Source organism: Sturnira hondurensis, unplaced genomic scaffold (assembly GCF_014824575.4).
Source record: "Sturnira hondurensis isolate 20B ecotype Veracruz unplaced genomic scaffold, ASM1482457v3 Scaffold0024400, whole genome shotgun sequence".
NCBI lineage: Eukaryota > Metazoa > Chordata > Mammalia > Chiroptera > Phyllostomidae > Sturnira > Sturnira hondurensis.
In genome coordinates this window covers 4,950,462-4,974,276 of record NW_028097031.1, presented here as the reverse complement: position 1 = coordinate 4,974,276, position 23,815 = coordinate 4,950,462, and the positions used below count along the sequence as shown (strand labels likewise).

At 56.9% G+C, this 23,815-nt stretch overlaps 2 protein-coding genes across 2 annotated transcripts; both read left to right on the top strand.

Moving 5' to 3' along the window:
* The first annotated feature begins 1,078 nt into the window (after positions 1 to 1,078).
* On the top strand, positions 1,079 to 3,335 carry CCNO (cyclin O). Its single transcript, XM_037038533.1, has 3 exons — positions 1,079 to 1,497; positions 2,004 to 2,189; positions 2,626 to 3,335. The coding sequence occupies exons 1-3, from the start codon at positions 1,147 to 1,149 to the stop codon at positions 3,109 to 3,111; spliced, it is 1,023 nt and encodes a 340-aa protein (XP_036894428.1). The 5' UTR covers positions 1,079 to 1,146; the 3' UTR covers positions 3,112 to 3,335.
* A 3,562-nt stretch (positions 3,336 to 6,897) lies between these two features.
* On the top strand, positions 6,898 to 13,200 carry MCIDAS (multiciliate differentiation and DNA synthesis associated cell cycle protein). Its single transcript, XM_037038484.1, has 7 exons — positions 6,898 to 7,034; positions 7,118 to 7,214; positions 7,366 to 7,454; positions 10,593 to 10,668; positions 11,131 to 11,351; positions 11,916 to 12,026; positions 12,252 to 13,200. Exons 1-7 carry the CDS (start codon positions 6,918 to 6,920, stop codon positions 12,690 to 12,692), a joined length of 1,152 nt encoding a protein of 383 aa, XP_036894379.1. The 5' UTR covers positions 6,898 to 6,917; the 3' UTR covers positions 12,693 to 13,200.
* The last annotated feature ends 10,615 nt before the right edge of the window (positions 13,201 to 23,815 follow it).

The window sequence follows — 23,815 nt, the reverse complement described above, 5'->3', positions numbered from 1 at the left end:
AAATGGGGGTGACACTGCCCAAAACACGAACTGGTCCCTTTTCTCCAGTCCGCATCCCTAGAAGACATCGCCCCCAACCCACTGAACTCCTGGGGACAAAGATTCGCACTCTGATCCCTCACGTTTGGAGGGTTTGTTCGTTCGTTTGTCTGTTCCTGGAATGGGGTGAGGAAGGCTGGCCGGCTCTGGGCCGGCACCTAGTAATTTCACCTCTCGGGGCCTCTGGGCTTCGGCTCCCAGGTGCTGCTGGTGCCCCCAGGGCGCGTCTCCCGAAGGGTCCACCTGCTCCCGGGGCGGGGCGCTGCGGACAAACCAGCAGGGCCCTCCAGCCCGAATGCCCCCCCACCCCACCCCACGCGGCTGCTCCTGAGCTCGGCTTCCTGGGGCTTCCCAGGAAGACGCACTTCCCCTGAGGACTCGTCCCCGCTGCAGTCGGGAGCAGGCAGCAAAGGACGACCCCGCAGAGGGGCAGCAGATACGACCATTCGGTAAAGCGGGAAATGCGCCCCTCCGACAGGGTGGCGCGCTTCTGAGTCGCCCCAGCCTGCCCGGGGCCTGGTGGCCAGTGCGCAGACCCGCGCGCTAGGCGAGGCTCCTCTGGTGGGACGGGCCGCGAGGTGGCAGCTGCGCAGAGCCCCGTGCGTGGGGGTACGCTGGCGACTCGGGTCCTGCCTAAAACAAAACCCTACGCGCCGCGGAACCGGGGTCGATGCAGAAACCCCACGGGCTGGCAGAGCCGTCTCTGCAGCCTTCGCGTGGGGCTGGATCAGAGCGGGCAGGGAAGGTCCGGCCATCTGGCCCAGGAGCCTCAAGTGGCCCCGGACGAGGTTCTCCGCCCGGACCCCGCTCGGTTGCCGGGGTAACGCGGGACGCGCACCCGGCCAGCGGCGCAGAGCCCAGCGCTAACGCGGGAGCCCCGCCTCCTCCCGCGGACCGCGCGCTCCGAGGCGGCAGTTTGGCTGGGAAAGCGCGGCGCCTTGACGCGAGTGCGCAGCCAGTGAGAGGTCGAGGGCGTGGTGGAGGCTGACTCAGGCAGCTACTTAGGGCCTCGTGGCCCCGCCGCCTGGGCTTTTTTCCTACCCTGCCTGGCATACGCATCCCGCCCGCCGCTGCCGCGGAGTGGCGGGTCGGCCGCCGGGAAGCAGCATGGTGACCCCGTGCCCCGCCGCCCGGCCTGGGAGAGGAGATAACGACCAGTACCTGCGTGCCCCGATGAAAAAGAGCAGGCGCCCGCGCCTCCGGAGGAAGCAGCCGCTGCAGCCGCTGAGCCCGTGCCTCCTCCCGGGGGACTCTGGCATTTGCGACCTGTTCGAGTCCCCCAGCTCAGGGTCGGAGGGCGCGGGCAGCCCCGCGGCCCCCAGGAGGCGAGGCCCTGCCCAGCAGTCGGCGCAGCTGGATCTGCAGACCTTCCGCGACTACGGGCAGAGCTGCTACGCCTTCCGCAAGGCGCGGGAGAGCCACTTCCATGCGCGGGAGGCGCTGGCGCGGCAGCCGCAGGTGAGCGCGGGTGAAGCCCCGGCGCGCTCTAGCCGGGTCCCGGCCACGAACCAGCGGGAAGGGGGTAGACTTTACAGATGGAGCGAACTGGGCCCTAGAGGGCTTAAGGGACCTTTTGGAAGCCTCCAAACTGGTTGTGGGGACGCAGTGGCACGCAGGGGAATTAAGACGGTTTCTAGGATGAGTCCGGACTGCTATCGACCCAAAGCAAGGTATTTAACAATCCCGAGCCTGTTTCTGTCTCTGCAGGTGGGGAGCCCCCACCCCCACTGAATTGCGGAGACGATTACGCGAGGTACTGTGATACGCGCTCGGCACAGCGCCAGGAGTGGGTCCAGACGTCCTGGCGCCCAGCCCGGCTTTTTTCACCGCGGAGCGGCCCGCGCTTCCCAGTTTACACGCATTTAGCTTTACCTCTTCCTCCGGGGAAGCCCCCTGGGTGGCCATGGCCCGTGCTTTCCGCAGGCGGCAGGGCTCAGCCGGCCGCTTCCCCCTCCTCCGGGCAGGTAACCGCGGAATCGCGCTGCAAGCTGCTCAGCTGGCTGATCCCTGTGCACCGCCAGTTCGGCCTCTCCTTCGAGTCCCTGTGCCTGGCGGTGAACACCCTTGACCGCTTCCTCACCACCACGCCTGTGGCTGCGGACTGCTTCCAGCTGCTCGGGGTCACGTCCCTGCTCCTCGCCAGCAAACAGGTACCTGCCCGCGGGCACCAAACTTCTGGCCCTTCTGGCCGCCGGGTTCTCTAGCGCACGCGATCTAGGGACCGGCTCCCTGCGCTCATTCTGGCGGACGTTTGCGAACTTACGCGCCCGCAGCCTTACCTGCACAGTCACTCCCAGGTCCGAAATAGGCTGCAGTCAGTCCCCAAGGTCAGTGCCAACAGCTCTTTGCAGTGCCGCTGCTCCAGTCCCTTTAAACTTTCTCAAACCTTCCTCCAGTTGGGCAGCAGTTAGAGAAGACGCGCTGGAAGCCCAGCGCAGGTGGCTTAACTGGAAGTAATGGCCTCGTGAAGCCCCACCCCTCTCGCTGGAAGGGACGGGGGGGGGGGCGGTGAGCCGGGTTTGAGGCTGGGGTGCGCCTTGGGCGCTGGAGCCCGCGCGCGCGGGGGCTGAGCGCCCTGTGCCGCAGGTGGAGGTGCACCCGCCTCGCGTGGAGCAGCTCCTGGCCCTGTGCTGTAGCGCCTTCTCCCGGCAGCAGCTCTGCAACCTCGAGCGCATCGTGCTGCACAAGCTGGGTTTCAGCCTGGGCGCGCCCACCGTCAGCTTCTTCCTGGAGCACTTCACGCACGCGCGCTTGGAGGCCGGGCAGGCCCGGGTCTCCCACGCCCTGGAGGCCCAGGCCCTGGCGCAGGCGGTAGCAGAGCTGAGCCTGGCGGACTATGCTTTCTGCAGCTACGCCCCCTCCCTGCTGGCCATCTGCTGCCTGGCACTGGCCGACAGTATGCTCCAGCTCCCGCACCCCGTGGACTTGAACCTTGGCGGGCACCCGGAGCCGGAGCTGCGGGACTGCCTGGGCAAATTGCAGCTCCTGGTGGCCATCAATGGGACATCCCTGGCGCACGTGCTGCCCGTCCAGATCTGTGAAAAGTGCAGCGTGTCCACGAGCTCGAAATAAAGTTGACCCTGGGCCTCCGTTTAGCTCCTGGGGCCAGGCTCCTGCCATTGCTTTGAGAGAATGCAGTGTCGGCCTAAGGAGAGGAGTGCCAGGCCCCGCGTGGGCACCAGCTGGTCCTGTGGGCTGTAAATAGTGTACAATATCAGCATCTGGTCACTTATTTATTTTGCTGAGAGCACAGGAGAGAGCCATCTTTGCCCAATAAACAGGCTGTCTGTCCTGGTGTGTCTCAGTGCTCCCCTTGGGCTTCTTTGTCACATGGAGGGATGGCGAAGGCCTCTGGGCAACAAGGCAACAATTAAGGGGCCCTGCCTCCCCCCCCCCCCCGGCACTGCACTCCGTGGTTGGCATTTCTGCAGGAACACCAGGTCAGGGAGGCCCAGGTGGAGTCAGGGTAGCCTGAAGCCCTGCACCCTGTGACAACACCCACCCCCCACCGCCATCAGGAGGTTGAGGCCAGCTCACCCCCAGGAATCTGAAGGGGTGCTGGGGTGTGAGGCCCACAGAGCCGGCACCAGCCCGTGCGGCCAGCAGCCCGCACAGGTGCACTGTCTGAGAGAAGGCCGAGCCCCCGGCAGCTCACAGGTGCTGCAGATCGCAAGGTTTTTTGGGCAGTGATGGTTGCTGCAAACCCCACCCCTCACCCTGCAATCAGATGGCTCTGCAGTTGAGCTTCTTTCTGTCACACCTGCTACCCGTGAACCGGGGTAACAGCAGCCCAGCAATAATCAGGGCTCTCGCTGGGTGCCCCGTGCACTCAGCGTTCCCTGTTTCGGTCTGAGGCTTCTGTGAGGGGCAGTGTCTAGCACCCCACTCTTCAGTGGGGGACCGTGGGCCGCAGAGGGGTCAACCACGGAGCAGCAGAAGGAGCAGAAGGCAGGTGGTCTGCAGTGCCTTGCTCGCCCACCTGTAGCCAATTTGCTCCACTCCCACGCCCCTCCCCCAAGTTTCTGCGAGTGCTCGGAAGGCACTCTTCCTGGGGCAGGGTGGGGCGGGCGGGCGGGCCGGGTGGGAGGTGGCATGACGCACTGATTAAACAAATGGACTCCGGGGTCCACTTGCCAGGTGACCTTAAGCAAGTCTAAGCCTCTCCTGTAACGATGGGAACACCCGCCTGGGAGGGCTGAGGCCTGGGCACAATTCGATGTCCCCTCACACCCTCTGCACAGGTCCTGGCAGGTTGCGTGTCTTGGACGAGGCTGGTGGTGGCCTGCACAGGGAAGAGGGGAGAGGAGTTACATAGAGAAACACTTGGAGACACAAATATAGAGATGAAGCAGCCTGGGCTGGTGTGGCTCAGTGGACTGAGTGCTGGCCTGAAAACCAAAGGGCCGCAGGTTCAATTCCCACTGAGGGCACATGCCTGGGTTGCAGGCCAGGTCCCCATGAGAGGCACATGAGAGGCAACCACACATTGATGTTTCTCTCCCTCTTTCCTTCCCTTCCTCTCTCTAAAGATAAATAAAGTCTTAAAAAAAAAGAAATAGAGATGAAGCAAATGCAGGGAAATGTTGCCAGTTGGAGGTGAATACACTGTTTGTGGTTCTGTTCATTCAAATGTCCCATATGGTTGAAAACAAAGGGTTTTGGGGGGGTCATATTCTATTGCATTTAGAACTAAATGTATGACCAGTGTGCACAAATAAAAGAGCAAATTTAGAGGATCGTCCTCCTGCCGCTTTTCCCGAGCTCTCCGGCGCTGTCCAGAGCCCGGAGGGCCTTGCTCTGAGCCCCTCACAGGCTGTCGCTCCCGACGCCTTTGCCGCACTCCCCAGGAGCTTGCTCCTCCTGGGCTCAGGCGGGGGGGAACAGGGACCCCCAAGCTCTTTGAGGAGAAGCTGGTCGGTGATGGTGAAAAGGAGGAGGAAAATCACATCGTCTGTGCCAAATTCCAAAGTATCTGGGGCCCTCGGCCTGGCTGTGGTGGGGGGAGGGACCGGCTCTTCTGCGAAAGAGTGACCTTGGGAAGAGGGGTCTCGGCCAGCATCGCTTGGTCACTCAGCCCAAACCGGTGTGTGACGCGGTTCCAGAGTCATCCACACTGGGGGCATATGGTCACTCGGTTCCAGCACCCCTGCCACAGTTACTCTGGCGCACAGTTTTATGTACGGTGCCCGTATTTTCCTACCCAAATCGATGGAACTCACTGGTGGAAAACGAGCCTATTCTGGAAAATCGTGGATGGTCTCCAAGTGCAGAAATCTCCCCAAAACTTAGCTAAGGGTTCCCCTACTTCCTTTACAGGCTGGGAAGTCGGTGAGGGGTAAGGAGGGGTGGGCCGGCCCGAGCAGGCTTGGGAACCGGGGAAACCAGCAGGTGACAGAGCCAGGAACACCCCGTGGGCGTCGGGAGGTGCCCAGGGAAGGCTTCTAAAGACATTAATTTCTCCACACACAAGAAGAAGCACCAGTCACAACCTAAGTAATCTCATCCTCACAGTGACACCCCGAAGTCCGTGTTGCCTCTTCCGCACAGACCTGGGGTTCACGGACCCTACAGCCACGGCTGATTACGGCCAGCAGCATCACCCCCGCTCCAGCCGACTGGCCTCGCTTCGCGGGGTGGCCGCGTGGACAGAGGACCCGAGTCTCTAAGTCGACACCCGCTCCCGTCACTGTGAGGGGGTCTCGTTTATTAACCCGGGTGAAAAGGGTCTTTCATGACTAGTACTAGGCATAGGACACAAAGGGCCCAATTTCAGACCATAGCTCCGACTCGATGGGTGCGCGTGGTCCCGAGGGACGCCCCTTTCCGGGACAGGCTCCCGCAGGCAGCCGCCTCGGCGGGGGAGCCACCACCCAGAGCACCAAGGGGACAGCGGACGGAGACGGGCTGCAGGGGTTGCGGGCCTGTCCGCGAGGCGGTTTCCCAAACCGGCGGACGGTCCCTGGGTGTTACTCTGCCCTAACTGGCCCCCTTTCAAAGGCTGCGCTCAGGCGCTGCCGCGGGGACGAGCGGAGCTGGGGGCGCGGGGCTCTGGGGGCTCCGATGCCTCAGATCCCACGCGAGTCTCGGGGACCGGGAGTCGGGGACGCGGGAGGGAAACTTCCCGCGAGTTCCGGCGGGGGCTCCACGCCCCACCACGCGCCCCAGGGCAGGGCTGACGCTGGGCCCTGGTTTTGGAAACGTCCCGTTTGCGTCCTGCTCCGCGTCTGGGTGTGAAGAAAATGGAACGAGAATCCTCAGCGGCGCATCCCCGCTGCCCAAAGGCGGGAAGCCGGCGCTCCGGGTTAGGGACCCGCGGGGCCCGTCCGCCCTTCCCTCGCTTCCTCCCGCCCTCCCTTTGGCGCCGCCAGGAGGCGGCGGCGCCAACCCTCGCCGAAAGGGCGCTGGNGTCCTGCTCCGCGTCTGGGTGTGAAGAAAATGGAACGAGAATCCTCAGCGGCGCATCCCCGCTGCCCAAAGGCGGGAAGCCGGCGCTCGGGGTTAGGGACCGGCGGGGCCCGTCCGCCCTTCCCTCGCTTCCTCCCGCCCTCCCTTTGGCGCCGCCAGGAGGCGGCGGCGCCAACCCTCGCCGAAAGGGCGCTGGCGGGCCCAGGCCCCGCGCTCGCGGCTCCCGGGGGAAGCGGTTGCCTGGCTGGGCTGAGCGCCTCCGCCCCCGCACAGATTGTCCTGCGCTCCAGGCGCCACCTCCGGCGCCAGCAGCCCCTCCCGCGCGCGGCCGCCCCCGCCCCCGGGTGCCACCCGGCCACGCGCCTGCCCGGAGCTCCCGAGGGTTCCCTAGCCCGCGGGTGCCCAGCGGAGCCCTGGGTCTGCGCCTCCGGGCCGTCCGCGGGGTTCCGGGTCGAGGCCGGTGGGCAGGCGGGATGCAGGCGTGCGAGGGCGCCGCGGCGGGACGCCGGGCCTTCGACAGCATCTGCCCCAACCGGATACTGGAGCTGCGCGGCCGGGCCCCCGGAAAGCCGGGGAGGCCGGAGAGGAAGGTGGGGCGGGGCCCGGGGCCTGGTGGGGCTGCACGCCCCGGGCCCCCAGAACTGACCTGCGCTCCGTTTCTGTGCTCGCCTAGTTCGCCCCTCCGCGGACGTTCTTCTCCGTTTGCGGTGGCGGCAGCCCGGTGTCGGTGTACGAGGACCCCCCGGGCGCCGAGTCCGAGACACTGCCGGGTGAGCCGGTGGCCCCTCGCTCCAACCCTCGGGTTCCCAGTGCCGGGCAGGTGGGGCGCACGCGGCCGGGGAGAGCTGCTCTGCCCGGATCCCTGCGGCCTGGCCGGAGGCTCACGATCCGCCGGGCGCGTTCCCGGCTCTTCCCGCGCAGCCCTCACCACCCTAGACCTGCAGGACCTGGCCGACTGCTCGCTCCTGGGGTCGGACGCGCCGCCTGCCGGTGACTCGGCCGCCTGGCAGGTACCTCCCTTTCCTCGTGGCTCCCCTCTGCCTCCGGTGCCCGAACTCTGGCTTCGGGGTCACGGGTGTGTTTCCGAAAAGGCTTGTCGCCCGTGGGGAGTGCGGACCCGTCTAGCTAGTGAGGGGACGTGGGGCCGAAACCGGGCCCGGAAGATCAGATTTCCTCCTTCCTCCCAGTCATTCACGACTGACGGCCACCTTCTCAGCGCTGTTCTGACCCATCCGGGCAGGGGGCTCACCCGGAGGGCGTCCCTGGTCTCCTTCTTATCCATTCCCTGGCTCACCCAGGCACCAGGGGCTGCTTGGCACCTGACGCGTCTTGTCCGTTCCCCCAACGCGCCCTCCCCAGCCCGGCATGCGCCTTTCCCATGGCCTGGGTGTCTACGGAGTGTGGAGATGGGAGGGTAACGTCTGGATCAAGACTAGGAAGGTCTAAGAGAGTTTACACTTGCAGGAACCTAGAAGAGGGACGGAGGGCTCTGGGGGAAAGCCACCGAGAACGCTCGTTTCTGCAGAGGGGCCCTGCAGTGGTTCTAAAGTTTCTTTTTTTTTTTTTAAGATTTTATTTATTTATTTATCTTTAGAGGGGAAGGAGAGAGGGAGAGAAACATCAATGTATGGTTGCCTTTTGTGCGTCCCCTGCTGGGAGTTGGCCTGCAGGGAACCGGCCTGCAACCCAGACATGTGCCGTGACTGGGAATCGAACCGCAATACAGTTTCTTTTTTCTTCCCTTCCAAAGGCTCGTGTTACCTATGATACAGAGAGGCATTGGACTTTTTTCTCTTCCCAAAACCCAACTTCTTACTTTCGTGCCACTCCAGCTCTAGCCAGGGCTGATCCTCCCAGGGCCGATGGTGGAACCTCCCAGAGCTGGTACCCAGCAGACTCCAGACCTGCTCACCCAGGGACATGGAGTGCCCTGAAGGACAGGTGGTCCCAGCTAAATGCAACTTGGAGGAGTGCCAGTCCAGCCTCCTGGCAGCAGGTGCTGGGCACAGGAGGCCGGTGGGGACAGACCCAGCACGGAGCCCTCTCAGACAACATGACCGCCTCCTACAGCTGCAGTTGTCATGCAGCAGAGCTTCCCAGGGTGTGCCCCCCAACCTCTGCCCCTGAGAACCGGCACAGAGTCCCAGGGGGTCTTGGGGGAGGTGGCCTGCCAGAGCAGAGGCTGTCCAGGGAAAGGTAAGAGTGGGCATGGCCCTGTGGAGGTCGTTCAGCTGTTCTTTTTAGTTATGGAAGCTCAGAGTAGGAGAGACAGAGTCTGCAGGCCTCTCCAGGCGCCCAGAGCCCACACTGCCCTCCCAGCCATCCTGTCTGAGTCCGGGAGGCTCTGGCTGAATTTTCCCTCCAGTACGCAGAACCGAGATGTGACATCACACCTGTGTTAGTCTTTGTTTTGGTCTGCTGTTGTTGGAGGAATGCCAGATTGGTGTGTGACTGGGAAGGTTGAGTCAAGTTCCAAGGACAGCGGCCACACGAGATGGCCCAAGAGGTCCGAGGCTTTTCCTGGGGAAGACAGCTGGTACAAGAGGGAGGGAGGCCCCTGGCCCGTCCTGGCCACATTCCCCAACCCCTTCTGCTGGGTCACGCCAGCACAGAGGGACATTTCCTGCACCCCCGTCACCATTGGCCTCCAGGCTCCTCGTGGCCAGGGCTTGTCTACAGCCTCTGCAGAGAGGGCAACCTTCCTGCCCTTGGCAAAGGTGTCTCCTCTCCGGTGCCTTCCCTCAGGCAGGACTCGAGCTTGGGCATTTCCGGGGCCCTGGGCCTCTCCTTCCGCAGCTCCTTTCCCCTGCAGCCTCAGTTCCCAAGTGGTGCCAGCGGCCGCCCTGAATAAAGCCCTCCTCCCTGAGGAAAACTGACTCACACTGTTTGAAGCCAGAATAAGCTTTTCTCACTAATATCTGAATAGTATAAAGACAGGCTTTAGCGAGGAGAGTGTGACGGGGGCAAAGAAATCTACAGATCAACAGTAGCGCAATGAGCAGAGTAATTTTTGGTGGGCGCGCTGGAGGCGCCCCCACACCCTGTGCCCAAAAGACGGGTTCCCAGTCTGGCTGCACTGGAAGCCAGGCTCTCCTGAAAGGCAGGCTGAGCGGGAGGCAGGGGGATCAAAAGGGGGGCGCGCACCCTGGGACAGGAGCCCCAATCCCACGATTTCAGAGCTGGGCGACAATGGGCAATTCAGTTCCTCTGAGCCTGATTCAGAGGAGGGGTCCTGGGGTCCTGGGCCCTGTGTGCTTCCCACGTGGGTGTGAGAAGTAGGAGAGACTCATGTAAAGAGTTTGTCTACTCTGAACGTTCAGGAATTAAGGGGATAGGAGGGTTCCTGGACCCCAGGCACGTTGCGGGAACCCAGGCGAGTATGCGGTTCCAGACGCTGCATGTGCATCGCACATACGGGAAAAGTCAGCTCAGGATTTTTAAGAAACGAGAGCAAAGGGGCGACCCCTGCGGTGCGCAGACGGGAGCACTTTACATAGCACCTCTGCCCCTGCCTCTTAGCCGACCTTTTCCTTTCCATATGGGGAAGGAGTGGTCTAGGGTGACCGAGCCTGGACACAGAATACGGCCTTAAGCCGTGAGGCCCTGCACCGCGTCCGGTCCTGGCAGGAAGGACCGGGGATTGGGTGTCCGCGCAGCGCGCTCCTGGACCTGAAGTGGTGGCTCCCGGGCCTGTGGCAGGTGAGCTGGCGCTGAGGTTCCGAGGCACAGGAGGGGCGCGCTGCAGACAACTGATTGGCTGGTGGCCGGCCAATGGGGTGACACAGGGACCCGAACGGGTCGAGTGCGGGGCGGGGTGTGTGTGTGGGGGGGAGGGGGGCTGGGCGCAGGGCTCCCACTCTGGGCGCGGAGGGCCAGAACCTGACGCAGCCGCGCACTGAAGGGGGGGAGGGTGCGCCCTGCCTGACCCTCGCAGACCGGGTCCCCACGTCGTGCGCCCGCCCCGCGCCATGGCGATGCAAGGCTGCTGGGTCCCGCGATTGTCAGGTGAGAGGCCCAGCCGCGAGCGAGCGTTTGTGCAGACCCGCCGCCGTGGATCCAAGCAGCATGGAGCACAGCCGTGGGAGTAGGGCGTGTCCCGGGCCTGAGGGACAGGACGCCAGTCAGTTCACTCCTCTGGTTTATTTCAGGGCCACGCCGCCCCGCCAACGGCGGTGGACTTCGATCTGCAGGATTTCGGGGACACGGTGGAGGATCTCATTGCAGGCAAGTGAAGTCTCTCTGCTGCTCGGTGACGGCGGGGTGTCCCCGCCACAGTGGGGCCGGGCCGGGAAGGCGGGAAACCCAGCACCTGCCAGCGACCCGTCTGAGGGCCAGGCTCGTCGGTATTTGGAGGACCCCGGGCTTCCCGGTGGAGAAGATGAATAGAGGGGTCTCTGGCACTTTCTCAGTCTGGGAGTGGGAGATCTGGGGCAGGGCCCAGCTCCGCCCTGCGGTCCGGAGAAGTGGTGGCAGGAGCGTGCCGAGGACTACGTGACTGCAGGCAGGTCGAGCGCCTGCTGCGTGTGTGCACGTACCAGGAAGGGCCTGGGAACCGCGGGGACTCAGAGCGAGGGCCGCTGTACTCACCGAGAAGTCTCCACGTATCCCTGTGTCTACATGCCACCTTGTCCCCGTCCCCGCGGGCGCAGGTTTGGGGCTGCAAACCCAGCTCCCGCTCTCCCGCAGACTCGTCCTCTTCGATGTTGCCTCCCCTGGCCAGCAGAGACTTCCCCTTCTCTCCTTGCGACACACTGCCCTTCGGGCCCAGCCTATCCCAGCCGCTGGACCCGCTCGCCCAGCCGCAGCCACCGCGCCCTGAGGACGCGCTCCGGTCGGAGCAGTACTGGAAGGAGGTGGCCGACCAGAACCAGAGGGCGCTGGGGGACGCGCTGGTTGAGAACACCCAAGTAGGGACTCTGGGCTGGCAATCCTGGGGCGGGACAGGGTGTGGGCCCCGGGGACGTGGGAAGCAGTGGGCCCGCGGGTGGAGCCGCCCTGGCTCCAGGGCCCTACCTCAGTTCCCAGCTTCACTAGGGTGGGGATGCTCCTACCCCCACCCCAGGTTCTAACAGGGCCACGTGCTTCCTGAGGGCCTGGTTCTGTGTGCCTGGTACTGTGCTCCCCAGTTCACGTTCTCCTCGCCTTCCACACTGTCCCCTTCGAGCTAGACACTCTCACTAGCCCCGTTTTCCAGGTGAGGAAACTGAGCTATAGGAAGGTTGAGCTTCAGAGGTGGGACCTCTGCCTGTTGTCCGGGTCCTTTACTCTTCACCGCCAGCCACGCCAAGGGTTAGGTGCGGTGCATTTCGTCCAACTGCTTTGTTTAGAAAGAAGGTTCTAATTCTCGCCAGTGTAGCTACTCTCGGTCCCTTTCTCGACTGGACGTTAGTTAGGTCCGGGTTTCACTCATCCAGAGCCCCTGACAAGGTCCAGCGCAGTGCCTGCCGCTCAGTGTCCCCGGTCTCCCGCAGCTACACGCGACACTGACCCAGAAACAGGAGGAGATCGCGTCGCTCAAGGAGCGTAACGTGCGGCTGAAGGAACTCGCCAGTCGGACCCGGCACCTGGCCTCGGTGCTGGACGTAAGAGGGGCGCGCACATGGGATGCTGCGGGTAGTCGGAAATGTCCCGTACACCCGGCCCTCCCGCCCCCACCCGCTCCCAATGTGGTGCTAGGGTGCGGTGGGGAACGCAGAGGCAGCTGGGAGCCCTCGAAGTCACGTGCCGGGGCACAGCTGAAGCGCGCCCAGGTGCCCTCTTCGCGCCCGACGCTGGCCCCAGGCAGCGCCCCACCTCCTCTCTCGTAGAAACTGATGATCACGCAGGCCCAGGATTGCGGGGCGGCCGCGGAGCCCTGCCTGCTCAAGGCCACTGCCAAGAGGAGCCTGGAGGAGTTGCTTGTAGCTGCGGGGCAGGACTGCACGGAAGCGGACGCCATCCTGAGGGATATTTCCGAGCACTGCGACGAAGCGCTGCAGAGCCGCGACTCCAAGCGGCTCCGCCTACACCCAGAATCGGCCAGCCTGACCCGCCCACCCGGGCAACTGCATGGCGCTTTCCGGGGGCTGCGCACGGACTGCAGCACGCGCGCGCTGGACCTGAGTCGTGGGGAGCTGGAGGAGGGCGGCTCCTTCTGCACCCCCATCCGCAGCCACAGCACCATCCGCACCCTTGCCTTCCCCCAGGGCAACGCCTTCACCATTCGGACAGCCAACGGGGGTTACAAGTTCCGCTGGGTCCCCAGCTGAGGGGGCGTGTGGTCCCTCCAAAATGTTGCCGGCATCCTGAGCTCAGCGCGGGCAGGCTCAGCGGGCGTAGCTGGAACTGTTTCTCGCACCCGGCTGCTCAGACTTCCCCAGCAGGGCCGGGGCCATGGGACACCGATTTTTTCCTGGGGCAAATCTCAACACCGACACGCTGCGAGTTCTGGTACAAACGCTGTCCAGCCCTCCCTTTTCACAGCGGAACAGCGTGAGTGCGCGCATAAACACGCACACGTGTGCATGTGCACCGCAGTCCATCTGCCTTACATTCTGCACTGTCAGAGCTGGAAGGGGCTTAGGACCCGCTTGACTATTTTATCCTATAAAATGCCCTGGTTTTATAAGAGGGAAAGGGGGGATTTAAGAAATCGAGTCATTTCTATGAGAGGCATTCTTGGGGACTTTCACTCTCTCACACTTGCTACTTGAGATGCACATTTTTAAATAACATTTTTATTTTTAAAAGATTTTATTTATTTTTAGAGAGAGAGGAGAGGAGAGAGAATGAGAGGGAAAAACATCAGTGTGCAATTGTCTCTCATGCACCCCCCACGGAAGACCTGATCTGCAACCCGGCATGTGCCCTGACCAGGAATTGAACCGGTGACCCTCTGGTCCCCAAGCTGGTGCTCAGTCCACTGAGCTACACCAGCCAGGGCTGAATGCACATTTCCTCACCCAGCCTCCCCGGTCCTGGAAGGACACTTAACCGTGTTCCCACTGAAGACCTTTTTTGTAGCTGCCGGAATAAAGAGCCTGGAGAGGCGGCCTAAGCACTTGCTTCAGTCAGTGAAGTGGAGGAAGATGGGGGCCCTCTGAGTGCGCTCTCCGAACAGAGCAGATGCTACCCGTGTGTGTTTGCAGTGGTTTCTCGTGTCGTTTTGTAAGATTTATGGTCAATTTTTATCTTAATTCTATGTACAGTTTTGCCTAAACAGAATAAGCACACAAAAGACCCACTTTGTTAATAAAGATGTAAGTTGATTGGAGAAAATGGCATATCCCACAGAAAACAGTGTTCATATTTTTGGCCAGAATCCAAGCGTGGGAATCTTGGCAGAAGCAGAGCCACCTGTTTGAATTCCAAGGGGAGAGCGAGGGTCCACCTTCATCTTATGTATTTTTTGGCTTGATCTTCGAGCGCAACATGCATGGCTATGTACTGCCTGCACCTTGAGTTTCTTCTGCTTCCTGTTGGGTGAGGTTCCCTTTTCTTCTCTGTTGTGAGATTTTGTGAGTAGCATATGTCAAGTAGTCATTTGTCCAAGTTCTTATCACGAGGGCTTCTTGTTGGGACTCAGCCTGGGCGAGTGCCAGCCCTGTGAAGCCACCCTGCTGGCCGGCCATTGGAGGGCAGGCAGCAGGGGGCCGGTGCGCCGGGCAGGGGGAGAACCTGCTCCTCCAGTGTGTCCTGTGGGCTGTTATCTGTGTTTAAATAGCCATTCAGAAAGGGGAAAAGGTGATGAAATAGACCGTATTTCCTCATACTTTGTCTAACAAATGAACTGAAAAATACACTGGCTCAGACTTCTTACCAGCTCAAATATCAAGTTGACATGTTCAGGACTAGAACAAAAACATAAGCACAAAAACAAAACAAAATGAAAATCCTTAGCTTGTCCCAGGAAATAATCAGCTTGTCAAAAGTTCTTTTTCTCTCCACTCCTCAATTAGTATTTTCATAATACATTAGCTTCAAGGATTGAAAAGTTTAAAACATTTGTATGTGTTTTTTTCTGTTTGTTTTATGCCTGGATTTTTTTTGTCTTTAAAAAATGTTTTTTTATTGTTGTTCAAGTACAGTTGTCTCCAGTTCCTCCCACCACTACCCCCCCAGCCATCCCCATTTCCCACCTTAATCCCCCCCCTCTTTGGTTTTGTCCATGTGCCCTTTACAGTTGTTCCTGAAAACCCTTCCCCCTCTCCCCCCATTATCCCCTCCCACCTTCCCTCTGGTTACTGTCAGTTCTTAATTTCCATGTCTCTGGTTATATTTTGTTTGCTTGTATGGTTTGTTGATTAGGTTCCACATATAGGTGAGATCATATGGCATTTGTCTTTCACTGCCCGGCTTGGTCCACTTAGCATGGTGCTCTCCAGTTGCATCCATGCTGTTGCGGATGGTAGGAGCTCCTTCTTTCTTTCTGCTGTGTGGAATTCCATTGTGGGAATGTACCACAGTTTTTTAACCACTCATTTTACTGATGGGCCCTGAGGTTGCTTCCAGCACTTGGCTATTGTAAATTGTGCTGCTATGAACATTGGGGTGCACAGGTTCTTTTGGATTAGTTCTTAGGATATAATCCCAGCAGTGGAATGCTGGGTCCAAAGGCAGTCCCATTTTCAGTTTTCTGAGGAAACTCCGTACTGTTCTCCACAGGGGCTGCACCGGTCTGCATTCCCACCAACAGTGCACTAGGGTCCCCTTTTCTCCACATCCTCTCCGACACTTGTTGTTTGTTGATCTGTTTATGATGGCCATTCCAACCGGTGTGAAGTGGTATCTCATGGTGGTTTTAATTTGCATCTCCGATGGCTAGTGATGCTGAGCATCTTTTCCTGTGTCTCTGATTTTAATTTGCATCTCTGATGGCTAGTGATGCTGAGCATCTTTTCCTGTGTCTCTGGGCCCTCTGTATGCCAACCGTATGGGAAAACATATTTGCCAATGGATTTTTAAACAATTACAGTTCTCACTGCCATTCAGATTGTAGACCTGTAGTTGTTATGTGCGCCATTGGCGACTCCACTGCTTAAGCAGCTTCCATTTCTGGGGGGGGGGCCACTAGTGGTGGGCCCCATTTGTCCTCTCCTGCGGACTAATGGCATGGATTACCAACCCTGCATTATTTAGCAATATTTGAGGTAAAAAATTAGATTCATCCATTCAACAGGCATTTGTGGAGTATTCCTGAGAACCTCTGTGATACGGATGTAAGAAGAGGTGAAAGAACCAAGCGCAAAGGCCCTGGCAGATTCCCTCCTGGGCAGAGACAGACTAACACTGTGCAGACGCTGTGAGGAGGACGGGGGTGGCGTCTGAGCTGGTGCCACCGCAGCAAAAGACCAGAGCCCCTGGTTTAAACTACAGACTTTTATTTCTCCCAGTTCTGATGCTGTGATGTCCGCGTTCATTCAGGATGCCATCTCGGATGGGGTTCCCACTTCTTGTGAGAGCACTAACCCCATCTCGGTTTTGGGACTCGTGCCCAGGACCTTCTCTGGACCTAACCACCTCCAGCAAACTTGGTTATGCGGCTCTCAAACATCTTTGTTCCAGAACAATTCGCTTCTCAACTGTGTCGGTCACGGAAAAAGTGTCTCGGTTGCCTAACAAAACTTGGAGCTTCTGTTCCCTCCCTGACAACCCATTCACACTGATACCTGCGTGACAGTCATGCGTCTCTCAGACGACAAAGGAGATTCAGTTTTCGAACAAATTGCTTCTCCAACAGTTTTCTGGAATGAATCAGGTTGGAGAACAGAGGTTCAACTCTACCATCACGTCGGGGGCTGGGCTTCCCCCATGATTTTTTCTCTCTCTCCCCAGATTGGTTGCCTCTCGCTTGCATGCCCCCCACCCACCCCCCGCCCACCCCCCCGCCCACCCCCCTGCCGTCCCCAGGAACTCAGGCCAGGGCAGCACCAGTAGCTCTGTAGCAAGACGGAGACCGGGAGGCGCGGCATTCCCCGGCTGTGTTCTTTTGCCAGTGGGATCTGGCAATTCAGGGTCCCTTGCGTTTCCTAATGAATTTTAGAATCATCTTATTATTTTCTGGGTAAAATCCAGCTATGGTTTTGATGGGGGTTGTGTAGAACCTGTGGATCAGTTTGGGATTGTTGCCATTTAAAAAATGTTAGATCTTTTGACACATGCATGCTTTCCTTTTATTTACATCTTTTCAAACTTCTTTCGATAATGCTTTGTAGTTTCAGTGCATGAGTCATACACTTGTTCTGTTAAATTTATATCTAAGCATTTTATTTTTGATGCTATTGTCAATAGAATTGCTTTCTTAGTTTCACTGCTAATGTATAGAAGCGCAACTGATTTTTTGCATTGACTTTGTACCCTATAACCTTGTTAAAATCGTTCAATAATTTTAATAGTTATTAAAATGGTTCATAGGGTTTTCCATGTACAAGACCACGCCGTCTGCAACAAAGGCAGTTTTACTTCCAGTCTCAACACCTTGTTTCCTTGGCTTGCCTCCTTGCCCTCACTGGGACTTCCAGCACGACGCCGACAGGAAGGGGCTGGGCACACCACTTTGTCTCTCTGCCGATTCTGGAATGAGACGGTCTGTCCCCAATGAGCGTGACACCTACTCCCGGTTTGTCAGAGATGCCCTTTTTTGGGTGAAGGAAGTTCCCCCTTTCCCCTAGTTTACTGAGCCTTTTTCATGAAAGGGTGTTACATTTTGTTGAGTGATTTTTACACAAACAATTATGAATCGTTTTTGTCTATCAGGCTATTAAAATGTTTTATTACATTGATTATTGGACCCAGGAGATTCTTGAAGTAAGATAAGTGAATTGGAATTTCCTTTCCTGGGAAAACGTAAACTTAGAAATAAGGTTCAGAGACTTGCAGTCATTCTGAGGGCAGAACGCTGGGCGAAGACCCCACACTGGGCAACGTCAACACCTTGGGGGGCGGCACCATTCAGGGACCAGGGCTGTGGCGGGGTGGCCCAGGTGGTGACCCTTGTGAGATGCACCCTGAATCCCGGAGGAGCTATGCTGTCAGAGAGGATCGGGTGACACTCTGGGCAGGGGACACCCACTGAGGGGCAGGGGGAGCATGGAGGGGGGACGGGCCCTGAGACTGAGAAGCGGACAGCCCCCTGCTCCCCATGTAAAGAGGAGGGAGACACAGGGGTTCGGGCTGAGGGTCTAAGGGTGGAGCAGTTCTCCCTGGGGGGTCTCAGAGCTTTGGGGGAACCTGATTGTGTCCTACTCACCTTGACGTCAGAACCACCCACAGTGTGTAAAGTCTTTAAACACACACACACACACACACAAACCCAACTTACAAGATCAGAGACTTATGGTACTATTAACGATATTGTTTCTGTAGCTTTAAACTTTCTTCCTTTTGCTCTTCTTTCCTTGGAGTTGTTTTTTGAGAAAATGATCAACAGCTAAAGTACCGATTGCTTCAGTTGCTACTGATCGTTGTGGATATGACCTCTGTGCTATCGAACCTTCTCTGCCTACTGGACATCTTCGATTTCGGTCAGTTCCAAAGGAAATAGCATCTTGCTCAACATTTTTTAAAAAATATTTTTATTTATTTTCAGAGAGAGGGGAAGGGAAGGAGAGAGGGAGAGAAACATCAATGAGTGGTTGCCTCTCCTGTGTCCCCCACTGGGAACTGGCCTGCAACCCAGGCATGTGCTCTGACTGGGAATCGAACCGCAATCGTGTGGTTTGCAGGCCTGCACTCAATCCATTGAGCTTCACCAGCCAGGGCTTGCTCAACATTTAAAACACAAAACAAGATGTGGCTTTTGGTGACAGGTGACCATCCTTTGGCTTGACTCGGTGTGATGGAGGTGGCCTGCTCATCACCACCCTGGGGCCGAGGCACCGGCTGCGGGCAGGGCCCAGACGCTTCTGCGCCTTGGCCTCCTACCGGCAGTTTGGGGCCAATGGAAGGCCGTCCATAAAGCGAGCGCCACAAGTAAGGCGCCCTCCTCTGGTGACCATCGGTAACGTTTGAAGAAGCCGAGCGCCCCGACCAGTCTGCCCCGTTGACCTGACTTGTGCCAGAAAAAGGGTGGAGGGTGGCGTCTCCCAAAGGTCACCAGGTTGAAAGGGTTGTCACCTCCGCATGAGCCTTGGTCACTGTAGTGTCACTGGACATTAGCAGAGCAGATAAATGGTTGGGGGAGCTTTTTTGTACCAACCGGAAATTAATCTTTCCCTGAAAGCCTAACGATGAAAGAGCCACGCCGCCCCCCCCCCCCCCCCCCCCCCCCCCCCCCGCCCCCGCCCCGCCGTGGGTGCAGTACGTCCCTTCTGCACGGGGAGGCGCACGCTCTCTGCCTGCCTCCTTCCCAGGGAGCTTCAGGTTTTATAAAAATGGCCGTAAGATGCCGTAAAGCAAGAGCTCAAGACCTTGGGAAACAAGAAAGCCTGACACAATTAATGTAACTTAGTATGATTAGTGAGGCTTAAAAATGGCATTGCATTTCTCCTTTTCTCTTTTATTGAATGATCCAGGAGAAAAATTTAAGCAAGTGTGAATGGGGATACCACATATGTTCGTCACTCGTCTCGGCCGTGACAGCTTCTACGTCTCTCTCTTGTTCTCCATGGGGACTAGTAAGGTCTGGCTCCATCTGCCAGGCTACTAAAGTTTTTCTAACATTTTTCTCATGATTAGCGTGGGGTCATGTGTTGGGGAAGGTCACACAGGTGAAGCGCACCGTCATCATATCCTGTCACGGGCACCTTCTATCACCGCGACTTGTGAATGTTGGTCTTGACCTGAGTCACCTGGTTTTGGAGTCACTCTTTCTTCGCCCTGTCCCCCGAAGCCCTCTAGATGTGGCCCGCAGTTAATGGGGAGTTGGGCTTCCCCTCCTCTCGGGTGAAGTGTCTACACACGCTACTTAGAGTTCTTCCGTGTGCCAAACTAGTCTGTTTCCTCCAAACACTCATCTCCCAGCTCTGTCTGTCTGTCCATCCGTCTGTCCTTTCATCATCAGCTCTTTTCTTTTCAAGCAAAGGGAACAAAGTAGTAAAAACCACCTCGCCCCGTAAGACCCAGTGTTAACTCCACACCTAGACGGCCACGTTTCTACACCAAAGTGAGCAGAATAACGCTCGCGTGTTTTCCTGTTGACCGGTGTTTGGCATTTACCTGACAGTCTGCAGTGGGGTTCCTCGTACCTCTCTGTAACTTGCGGTCGTTCAGTCTACATGCCAGCACTACCAACTGCATTTCACTGATGAACCAAGTGGTCAGATGCCATTGTCAAGCTCTCGTAACTCGGGAGCCGCCTCCACAGCTGGTCCCAGCTGTGCCCCCATCTCACCGGGTACTTACCTCTTCCCAAGTTTTAAGGCTTTTGAGAAGAAGGATTACTCCTATTTGTGTCTCGCTTTTAGTCCCTCGAACTTTCCCTTGTGTGTGAATAAAGAACTTTAAACACCGCTAGCCTGGAGGGGAGAGACGAAAGCTAGGCCTTTCTCAGTGCTCAGGAGACCACCCACTGGCTTTAAAAACTGCTACAAACTGAAGCCAGCCGCTACTTTGATGCAAGACGGCCCCGCGCACACCGAGTGCAGACCTGCACACCCAACGGCGAGTGGAGAACTTGGAGGTGCTGCTGCTCAGACAGACTCCAGCTTCAGCTTCTTTTGTTTCTGGACTGAAAGCAAGACATGTTTGCCTTTGGATTTGGAAAACTTTGCTGCTGCCTGTTGGTAAAGTAAAGACGGCAAGGTAAGTGGCTTGACCCTGAACTTGTGGTCAGCCCTGAGCCACAGAGGGGAGGAGAGCAGAAGGCGGGTGGGGGCAGGGCAGCTCGGACAGGGAGCGGGTTGAGGCGAGAGAGCCCTGCGGGGGTACTGCGTTGCACGTTCTTTTATGGGAACTCGGAAATGATTCAAAGTTGTGAAATGAACGACGAAAACAGCCTTCTTATAGAAAGCTCTTTGCGTAGTTGTGAGGTAGAGAAATGCGACCACCCGAGGGCCATAATGTATAAAAGGGGGATGGCGTTTGTGTCTGAGTTTAGTGTAGAAAATTATTTACTCAAGGATTATTTTATATTCTGAACCACCTACTTAAAGCCCCCTAAAGCATCCTACATAATGGCACAAAAATATTTAATAGATTTATCCTGGAGGAAAAAATTTACAACTAGATTGAGAAAACTATCAACTAAAGGAACTACCGGAACAAATCAGGATGACAAATTAAGTGTCAAATGTAGGTATTAAGCTAGTTTTTGTTATGTAACAATAATGCTCTTATTCTATTAAATGTATTATATTTATTGGTAACACATTTTATCACACTGGCTAGAGGAGTCTACGTGATATAAGTTGACAGGAGATTTTCAGTTATGCAGGTAAACAGTGGCTCAGTAAGAGGTCTCACAGCCTCTTAGCCTGGGCCTGTTTTCATTTAATTTTTGGAGGTGCAGTTCCAGTGAGAAGATTTTGGCTGAACGTAACCCTGCCCGGGATGCGATGCATGAACCCCTGTTGGCTCTAGTCATTTAGAGTTGCTTCTCCTTAACGTCTCTGAAGAGGTTATTTGACCTGGAGAAGCTATAAGAAGAGAGTCCACGGCCTGTGAAATAGATCCTACATATCGATAATTTACGAACAAGTGCGTGTGTGTCGACCGCAGATGCAAAGGGACCCGCAGCCTCCCTGTGCTGGCGGTTAGCAGCTGGCCACTCCCCGCGGGGCACACGAGCCCTGGGCCAGGCTGCCCCAGGCAACCTGCCCTTGACCCGTACTCTTCTTCCTTCCTTCCTTCCCTCCCTCCCCTCTTCCTTCCTTCCTTCCTTCCTTCCTCCCTTCCTTCCTTCCTTCCTCCCTCCCTCCCTCCCTCTCTCTTCTCTTTCCTTCTTCCTCCATAGTCATCCTTCTAAAATCTCCCTCTTTCATCTCATTCCGTGGCCCATTTCCACACTCCCTGAGTGTGTACACAGGTCCCTGTGGAACTGATTAACTCTTTGTACTTGAACTGATGCACTGACCGCAGAACGGGAGGTCTATCGGTCTATTTGTACTTGCTCCACAGTTCAGTCTCTCAAACACACAGATTTGCTACCCCAACTGGGAGACTCTCGGTGCTGCTGGCTGCTCCTGTCCTCGTTTCCTGTTATGTAAATTGGGTGACGCAGGAGACCTGGGCAGGTGATGCGCCTTTAATGTAAATACGTTCGTTCTGTCTGGAAAAGCTTATTCATACTTGTGCACACCTTCTGTGAAATTCCTGGTATATTCTCACTTGTTACAGGAGAAGAGGTTTTATGAATTGCCTTGACTGTAGCAGAGAAAGAAAAAATCTTTTATGCTCTAGCGTTACCCAAAATACTCTCTTTCATCACTTAGGAGATCACGCACTTGGATAAATTCTCTCCTTGAGTTTGTTTCCTTGTCTGAGAAGATAAAAACAGGCTGGCCCCTCACAGGCTCAGTTATAGATAAATTCTTAGAAAATAACTATGAATTTAAAAGAGGGCAGGTTTATTGAGAAGCAGAAAACCCTTTCCTTACTCAAATCAAACTACCAATCATTTTAAGTTGAGACATTTAGAAACACTTGGTTATCTTGGTTCTGTCTTAAAACCCTTTGTCATCACCGTCATGGGTGTCGGGAACAGTTTCTGAGAACTTGTGCACACGAAGTCATTGACGAGCTCACGGGAAGCTCGAATGCCTGCTGGCCCAGGACCATGTGGGGCAACGCGTTTCGGCCCCGGGAGCCCGGTGTCTGTCCCTCTCTGTCAGCCTCTGTCACTCCACAGCACACAGGGCTCACCCTACCCCATGCCTGCTCTTTCCTGGTTTCTGCTGAGAGGTCAATGAACGAAGCGTGGGACCCAGCCAAGGAAATGTCCCTGTTAGAAGAGATCTTAAAAACCAAAAGCTGCCCTCGCTGGTGTGGCTCAGTGGATTGAGCACGGGCCTGTGAAGCAGAGGGTCCCTGGTTCGGTTTCCGGTCAGGGCACATGCCTGGGTTGCAAGCCAGGTCCCCAGTAGGGGACACATAAGAGGCAACCACACATTGGTGTTTCTCTCCCACTCTTTCTCCTTCCCTTCCCCTCTCTCTAAAAATAAATAAATAAAAGATATTAAAAAAGAAAACAAAAACCAAAAGCTTATAGGATCTCCAGAGAGGCGCCTCTCCAATCTCATCACTATGCATAGTCACGTGTCATCCCAGAGTCACGTACAATCACGTGTCATCACATACAATCACGCGTCATCACATACAATCGTGACTGTCTCAGACGCAGCCTGACCTGCCCTCTGTGTGGTTCAGTCTGGCTCTCACTGCGGAACAGCACGCATGCTGCCTTTTCTACAATTGGCTTACGCGTCCTAAAAATGCAAGAATCCTCTTAGTATGACTATACTTTTTTTAGGCTCATTAGGCCTCTTAGGCTAATTAACCAAGATTCTACAATTTGCTTTAATTGTGAGAATTTTATTACAAAATGACACTTTTTTCCTTGTTGCCAAATGAATGACAGCAAGCAAGAAGAGAAACAACGCCCACACTCCTCCCACTTCAGTGGAAACTTCCAGTCGTTCCGTGTGCGTGGACATATGTACTTAAAAGAGCAGGAACCACACCTCACTGTGCACGCATTTTTCTTCTAACGGTATTTATGATTGTCTTATAATTTTTATTTCCAATTTTTTGACTTCATTTTACTGTATAGATGTGGAGTAATTTATTTAGCCAACACTGGTGGCTGGGTATTTACCAAATCTTTACCAGTACCGTGAACATGTCTGCAATCATTTCAAAAGTGAACAGAACACTAGGAAATAAGGGAAGTGGGGCATTTATTCCAAAATCCAGTCTTTGGGGCCTCTACCCCGGCGGCACAGGTTCGAGTCCTGTAGTCTAAGATAAGTCTGGAAACCTAAGGACTCGGAGGAGGACGGACAACAAAGTCCTGGGAAGTAGAGACCGGAATTATATAACCTCTGGGAGCCAAGATGACAGAGGTCCAGGGTCCCATAACCCTGTCTTTGCACCAGGCCCCTCCACCGGTCCGCCGATAGTAGGGTTATCGTTGTGCGCGTCACCTCCTCTCGTGCGTGCAGTCCGAGAGCCCCCGGGGGCAACGGTCCGTTCCTCCGTGGACCCGGGTAAGTGCGGGTGGCAGGGAAGGCCCTGCACAGAAGCTGGACCGGACTGCGCCGTCTCGGAGCGCGCGTGCGCGGTGGGGCCCTGATCCCGCCGCAGGGGCGGTCAGCCTGCAGCCTGCGACGGTCTCCGGCCCCTGCCGCAGGACCCGAGGGCTGCGCCCCACCGCCTCCGCCTCGCGCCTCCTGTTACTGAAATGTAGACGCCGGGGTGTGAGGTCGCGACCGCTGGCGGGTGAAGAGGGAGCCCCTGT